General features: G+C 39.9%; 1 protein-coding gene across 1 annotated transcript in view; it reads right to left on the reverse strand.

The window, feature by feature from the left end:
• The window catches only part of NLG-5 (neuroligin 5), a 198298-nt gene that overhangs the window by 19596 nt on the left and 170203 nt on the right, over positions 1-8499 (reverse strand). The window contains exons 4-5 of the mRNA XM_018513400.1: positions 4680-4977; positions 1324-1476 (exon numbers count right to left, since the gene is read on the reverse strand). Coding sequence (XP_018368902.1) covers positions 1324-1476; positions 4680-4977 — 451 coding nt within the window. The remainder of the gene's footprint in view (positions 1-1323; positions 1477-4679; positions 4978-8499) is intronic.

Raw genomic sequence — 8499 nt, forward strand, 5'->3', positions numbered from 1 at the left:
CAGATAAGATGGCCAATGCATACTTTGTAATATTTTGATAAAATTAAAGTTCTGTTAAGTATTTTCTCTTTAATTTCGATAGTATTTGTTACTTTAAGCCTCAGTGAAAGTAATATCCCAAATATTGTTAAAAAGTAACACAAGAATAAATGTATGTTTTTTGCATTTTAAAAAACTATGGCCATCATACCCGAGTTTACCCTACGTTATCTAAATACTGTTTATTTTAAAAGTAAGCAATTTGACTACATAAATAAATTGATGTGATATAGTTATTTTTTTTTAACAACATGTTACGTATTAAACCCATCACACCATGACATAAGCTGCATAAGCATAGTATAAGGCCATTGGACCAATGATACATAAAGACGCCAAATTCATTTACATAAGCTGTTCATTGCTCCAACAGCCTTATGCTATGCTTATGCAGCTTATGTCATCTTGTGTATGATGGGCTTTAAAATAATACATTTTGACACATTTGAAAGTTAAAAATAACTATGTTGTTTAACTTAAGAAGTTTAACTTAAGAAGTTTAAATTTTATTTTATATAATATTTAATAATGTGTTTTCAAATTAAGAAATGAAGATTTCTGATTATGACAAGTCAAAAATTTTATTTAAAAAATTTGAGGGAAATATAGAGAGCGACAAGTGTGAAGATTCGATTTAATGTTCCATAACTGCGATAATTAAACGAAGCGTATAAATATTCGTTACGCTATTAAGTCATAAACCAAGGAAGTTTAACAAGTAAATAGATAGAATTGACATTTTCGGACTTTCGTATATTAGCAGCGCACTACGGCAGAGATACATTTGTGGGTCTTCAAAGTGCCAATATTGACTTAAGAATGTAAATGGTTTCTACGAAGCTATCTCTCTATTTCGGAGAGTATAGTAGTTAATGATACGAACTTACATTCGGGGAAGTGGGAGTCGTAATAAACGCGCTTTCCGTTCTACAGAAATATATAGGGCAACTTTTTCCAATAACTGGCGCTTCTTTACTTAGATATTTATGTTTTCCAATCTCTAGTAAGATAATTATAATAAAAAAAAATTGATAAATTATTTATCTAAACATTATTCAGTACAAAGATTTTTCTACAAATTATAAAATATAGAAAACACTCAGAGGTAAAGAAAATTCTAAATAAATAAATAAAATTTCAGAAATGCAAGGTAGAAATTAAGGTATCTTGACGCAGATGGATGTTATTTGGAATTTCTTTGTCCGTGGAATGTTGCGTCAGAAGGTTCGCTTAATGAAAATGCTTTCGGGGATGCGGGACAGTTGATTAAAGGGTAGCACGTACCTAAGATGCCGAGACGATAGTTGAGTGTGATCACTATGACGTGGCCGGCGCTCGCCAAGACCGATCCATCGTACAAGTTACCCGATCCCCATTCGAAACTTTCGCCGTGTACGTACACCATCACCGCATACGGCGCCTCCAGTCCTCGAGATCCTGAAAGCAAGCAGGCAAATGGGTGTTCATGTCGCTCTTTCATTTTCTTCCACGAATAAACCTCTTATCCGTATAAACCTTCCATTGACAGATCCAGCTTTTCCCGTAATACCGCACGACATTATCGCTTACGTAGCATTATGCTTACATCCGTTTTATCCCTCTTTCTCGTGAGCGAATCGCAAATGTAAAGCAGCGGATTGCGCCTAGCGAGCTTTCATCGTTTTAAGATTGTCGTTCTTCTGCGTAACTTCGTCTGTAACTTTGTTTTGCGATATTGTTTATACTCTAGCTAAATTTACTCCCCCCCCCCCCCCCCCCCCCAAATGAACGTAAAATGAAATCCCTACAGCCAATTAGTCGTCTTCGCCGTTTGCCACCTGCGCAATTAAGATAACTAATTGCATCGCATAATCCGCGCTAAGCATCTAGATTCTCTACGAGCTCGTCACGTCTTTACACGGTCTCGCGAAATCGTCAGAAACGAGCACATCCATGGTATCGCGATTCGTTGCACGTAGAACGACCATGAGAGAAAAATCGCGCAGCGCGGGTCAAAGCTGTTCATTTACCAAGAGAGACGAAGAGGAAGAGCGACGGATGTGCTTCGCTTTGAACAACTTCGCGGCACCGATCGATCGTCGCTCTGCCACAAATTTATTTACGTGGCAAAGTCGCGGCGGCGACTTTTCACGCGCACAAATAAGCGTATCTCACAATCGCGGTTTACGCGACAGAGGGATTCGTCCGGAACGCATCTTCGCGCGGATCCGTAGCTGTCGTAAACGCTACGATACGATTTGGAAAATCGTCCCGATAAAACGGATATCCCTTTTTTTAAACGCTCGTCCTTTACGGCGAACGTAAAATTTTACGCCGAGAGCGTCGCGTAAGCCGGAGCCGAAGGTAAATTAAAGCGAAAAGCTTGTTTTAATAAGGCTTTAGGATTACGCGACGCTTTTTATAGACCTGGGCACGTTCCGAGGTTTTCGTTTGTAAGTACTTCGGGTTTAGCGAATCTCCTCTCTCTTTCCTTCTCCTCCTTTCACCCTACGGATCTTCTATGGATGATGTCTCCGTCAGCTGGATTTCGAGATTAAGAGTTTCCATTTAATTGACAATCATCTCAACAACTAATAAACCAGGAATACGCATTTATATCCATCTATCGCGTCGCAACTAATTAATGCCTGTCTGTTATACGATTTATACTAGGTACATCAGATTACCTGTCTGGGGAGACATCATCCTAAACTATCACGGGAGGTGGCTTTCGCGCGCTGCCAAGTTACGTGAGCTCGCAATCATCGTAGTTAGTAATTCAATCGCACCGCGATCTTACTTTGATTATCCGTTAACTCGTAAAACTAGCCCAATTAGTATCGATCAATCCGTGAGTACTGCTCGACGCAGCGCTGCGAAGCACCGTCTTTGTCGATTACGGAATGCCAATCGATATTTGTCTTATCAAAGCTGTGCTTGGCGTGCGATCGTATATTAAGCAGCCGTTTAAAGCGACCATTAATCGAGCTCTAATCGTCACGAAATCCGTCCAACTGAAATCTGAACCTGAAATCATCCAAAAGCGTCATATAAGAGAGATAGTACACGCGCAGCTCTCTCGGCTAGATTTTTCACGAAAATTGGAGTTCTTTGCAAAGCGAAAAAATTCTGGGATCTGATTGATTTACAGTCGCTTTCCCTATAACGAAAATTCGATTGAGAATCTTTTTTGATCGGCTTTTTACAGCTTCTTACTCTCCTCTGAGCCCTGCTATCCGTACCCCGTGTTATTCTCGCGTAGCTCGCGCAATTTTCAATCCTTCTTCCTTTTCCCTTTGTAGCCCGACCGAGGTTACGGCGCAGACCGGCCGCTTTACGTTGCAAATTCGCCTCTATCTTTCATCGCGCGCCGAGTAACGTGCGACGTAACGCATGCGGCTGCTCCCAGGTTGATACTACCCGGCATAAAGGTATACTAATTACTTTAGGACTAATTACTTTAGGAAGCAACTTGTGCCATGTAACACTATACGGACGCATAAATTGTCGGCTCCGATAGATAATATAGTTGAGAATTTCAGGAGCCGAATTATGGTCGCGCGGCTTCAAAACTTTATAACGTTCCAATGTAATGTGTTATTTTCCGCCACATAAAATTCTTTTTAATCATATAAAATTAACCTCGGTCAATTGCATCTCCTGGACGTTCCTGTCGATACATAATTTTAAGCGTGAAATCAATTTAAGTCTTTTTTTTTGCGCCCCTTCGTAATCATATCGAACGAACGCGTTCAACCATTAAAAGTTATTAATTTTTTATTAAACAACATTTTAAAAATTTATAATATGGATATATACGTGCGTGAGTTCCCCTTGAAATAAAGATCGATTGAGAATTGATAATCGAGTTGCAACGCTCGTAAACTGTGCTGCTTGAATAAATAATAATAAGATGTGAAAAATACATTATTTATTCAGCTAGTAAGAGTTGAACTTTCATTAACTTAATGTGGAGTAGCTTTACTACCTTCTCGAAGAGTAAAGACCTTCATTAAAACTTATTATCCCTTTTATTCTGTCAGAACTGAGAAACTTTACGTTACTGCCGAGGTACTTTAGGCGACAATAGAAACGTAATTTTGCATAGCCCCTCTTAGAATGTTATTTATCGTATGACCTTGCCCTTCTTTCGTAAAAAAGAAACTTTCTTCAAAAGACACCACGTCATAATTTAATTCCTAATGAACGGAAGTATTACGAGAAAGTGGATCGCGCAATATGCAATAAAGAGTCACTTATCTAAAATAATTTCAATAACGCTTCTTTAACTTGTACACAGGTTTGTGTAACGATTAGAGTGAGGTGATCCCGATTGATCACAGCTCGATTGAACACCACCAATCACAGCGACCGGTGCTTAGGAGCTTTGTAGTCTCAAGCACTGTGAGTGGCTCGTGTCCAATTGAACCGCGGTGTCCAACTGGATGCCACCCGATTAGAGTTATAGCACATAGAAAAATTTAAGCAGAAAGACATAAGCAATAAATGAATCAATCAATCATAGTCGAGAATATAAAGCCATAATATAAGTAAGCAATTCAACATGTTGATTTCTTCACTACTTAAGTTTTTCTGTATACTTTTAATGGCTTTTAATATGATTAAATACTATTAAATAGAACCGACAAACGCATTCTTACCGCTTCCGGGTATGTACAGATTGAGGAAGAGACAGTCCTCGCTCTGGTTGGCCAGGAAGACGACCATCTTTTTGAGCTGCTGATACCTGCCTTGCGGCATCTGCAAGAGCGCGGCAGTGTTATTGGTGAGGTCCGGATAATTCTGCGGGCACACCGAGCCGAATGTATCCGCCAGCTTGACACCGTTCCAAGGTATCGGCGAGATCGGAGGACGAAACCTTAAATCTCCTACGGGAGGCGCAGCGTAAGGTATCCCGCGGAACACTTCCACAGGGTCTAAGTGCCGGCTGTTCAATTCCTGCAACGAGAACGATACGAATTTAATATCCGCGGTGAACTTTCTATATCGATTTCATCGCTATCTATTCTAAAACTGTGACCAATATCTATCTCCGAGTTTTATCGAGATACAACAATGTCTGTATGTATCAGTTTTATCCCCGGGTTTTATCAGGGTCGCGGTTTTATCGATTCTATTCGGCGTCTTGGGATATCTCTGAAATTGATAAACATGAACTCTCCTTTCTCTTGTTCTTCGACCGTCCGTTCGCGCAAGTAGCTTCTAAAATACGCTCGGATGCTTTTCCGCGGAGATACATCGTTCTCTCTGTTCGGGGCACACGGATCTCTCCGGGAAGGAAAAACGGAAACAGACAGCCGGAAAGCTAGAAAAGCTCCTCCTCCTCCTCCTCCTCCTCCTCCTCCTCTCTTTCTCTCTCTCTCTTTCTCTTTTTTCCACCCTTGCACCCAATATCCATTTCATCCCCTACGCGCGTCGGAAGCGCGAGTGATTCGAAAGATACTCGGCTCGCGTGAGAAGAAGATATGATCCAGCCTCCCTTAAACGAACCGATGATTAAAAACACTGCGCAAAAAGACGAGCCTTGATTCTCACCTTTGATGAAAACGTCGCAATGAATGAAACCGAAAAAAAAAGAAAAAATAAACAAAAAACGACTCGAATCACAAAGGAAAGTCTTTGGCTATCAGATGATAAATATTAATTAAATTATAAGACTGAATAATAATAGTTGCTTCTTTTAAACGCGATATTTATTTTGAAAATACTCACGGAAATGAATTGATCTTATAAAGTTCTATTTCTCATGATGTAACTGAGCGGGAAAAATTACTGTTCAATCGCATCATGGAAACAACTATATTGGAAGGATCGATAGATCTCGTTTGCCGCGGCTCGACTTTAATTGCATCACCGAGCGCAATTGGAAAGGTCTACCCGTCGAAATGGTCGTTCTACGATTCGCGCTGGAAATTACAAAGTTCCCTTAACGTATCGGCGTCGCGTTTTCGTCGCGATGAAAAAAATGTGATGTAAAGAGTACGAGGGAGAAATTAAAGAAAAAAAGGGAAAGATAGACCGAAAAACAAAAGAAAGAGGAAGGTGAAAATGAGAATTATTCGTTTCGACATTTTCAATTGCATTAAAAATTAAATGCGCGTCATACGACTGCCGATAACAATCGGCGTTTATCGAGGCTCCCATAAAATCCCGGGCGATGATGGCGATGACATAGGATGAAATATTAATTTCGCTTCATGAGTTTGCGAATTTTATTCTGGCTGACGATCTCGTAATTGACTCTCATCCGGCAGTTAAAATATTAAAAAAGGAGAAGATAAATCGACACGTTATGCGTAGACTAAAAAAACAAAATTTTAAAAATAACAAGTAAATTCGAATAAGCGGGAGAGGGAGAGAGAGAGAGAGAAAGTTTTGAAATTTCGTATGTACGTGCACGTTCGTCCCGGTTCATGGCGCAGCTTGTTATTTTACGATCACGGCATTCATTTTCGTATTCCCCGGGCGAACTATCACGTAGTTGGAAATAAATTCCCATTATAGGAGAACAGTGTAGAGGGGAGAGGGGGGGGGGGGGATGCGAAATCGCAAGAAAATGGAAACACACGGGCGCGTGTGTTCGACGAAAGGGACGCTGTTCGTGAAAAGATTCGCGTGCGAAAACGGCGTTACAAGTACAAGCAGTTTCTCTTCGACCCTGCTGCTTTCATCGTACGTCGTTCTTTATGAAATCAGTTCCGTGGTGGGTGAGAGATTTTAACACGCACGGAGAGAGAGAGAGAGAGAGAGAGAGAGAGATTTATTATTTTCGTTCTTACACTTTGGCATTTTCGACGTGACTGCATATATACAGTGGCGTGCAAAAGTTTCCGGCCAGTGACATATTGTACTCTAATTTATAAAAAAAAATTTGATTGAAAAAATTTTTATCAATAATAATAAAAATAAGCAAGCCCATCAAAGCCAACATCAGTTATTCGGATGTACAATTTATTTTCGTGTAATTAAACAAATCATATCAAAAATTAATATACGTTTCGACCCCTATTTTTGGGTCCTTATCAAAAATTTTTATCACTGTCGGATGTTAGTACAAGAGTTCGTTACTCACATCTTATACTAATACCCAATAATGATTAAAAATTTATCAGTTTTTTTTTTATAAATTAAAGTATAAAATGTCACTGGTCGGAAATTTTTGCACGCCACTGTATATGTGCGTCGGTTGCGGTCTTCTTCTCTGTACATGTCCATATTACGTATACATCTGATGACGCACGAATGCACCAGCGCGGCTGCTTGTGAATTAAAAGTCCGGACACGGGAAAAATAGGTCTAGGCGAGAAAATTCGAGATATTAATCCTCGCGATTCAAGCGAAGGTACGTTTACTCCCGCTAACGAATCACCATTAAATCACCTCGCCGAAATTTGCGCGGCCACGCTTTGATGCAGCACGATCACCCGCGTGTCGTGATTGATACAGTTTGACACGGCGTGTGTCGAATTCGATAAAATTTAAATATTAAATTGGAGTCCGATTTAAACACGCCTCGATTTAAACACGTCTCGATTTCGAGCCTTTGCATTTTACGATATTCCATTCCTGAAAATAATTACACACGCTGACCTTTGAAACAAGTTTGTTATTTCAATGACATTAGCGTCCATTAATTGCGCCAATTTGGGATAATGAATGTCACACAACTGCACAAAAGCTATCCTAACATTTTAGAAAATTGAACAATTAACGTTTATCGTGAAACTTTGACGTTGTAAACTTCAGTAAACAAAAAATTCCATCTCGTTACTGCGTGTATTAAAAATTTTCGCTTAATACTCGCCGTGATAAAAGATTAATCATTAATTTGTTCCAACAATTAAGAGACCAAGATTAATGCCTACTATGCTTCTACTACTGCCTATTGTTAGATTCCCGCCCGTTTCAATCGAGCGCTTTTCAGTTCGAGTAATAGTCGCGCAATAATCTTATCTGCACGATGGGATGAAACTTATGGCCGGATTATTGCCTCTGTCTGCTCCTTTCGGGCGAGATGCGGGAGGCAGAGGGGAGGGAGGGTGGCAGAAATGCGGAACGGTTCGTGGGCGGACTGCGTAACGGTGCCCGGTGAATTATTATAATCTCTCGGCGAATAGAACGAATTTTATTTCGAAATCAGTCGCCCGCAGACGTGATCGTAATTCTCATTATTTGCGGAATGCGAAAAAACGTCTTTTTTTCATACCGAACTGCAAAGTTCGGGATTTACTCCGGCCGGGAACTATAGATTCGCCAGAAGTAATAGACTTTAGGAGACATATTAGCATTTTTTCAACGTTTTTTTCTTTTTTGACAAAAGTTCACTTCAAACTACTCGAAAAATTCGCCATTAAAATTGAGATGTATTATACAGTATGTACACGGAGAGAATTTTCTCTTAGAATTTAGCCTGAAAATCATGATAATAGTGGGACAACATAGTATTTCAAAGAATTGTAT

Source organism: Trachymyrmex cornetzi, unplaced genomic scaffold, assembly GCF_001594075.2.
Source record: "Trachymyrmex cornetzi isolate Tcor2-1 unplaced genomic scaffold, Tcor1.1 scaffold468, whole genome shotgun sequence".
NCBI classification, from domain to species: Eukaryota; Metazoa; Arthropoda; class Insecta; order Hymenoptera; family Formicidae; genus Trachymyrmex; species Trachymyrmex cornetzi.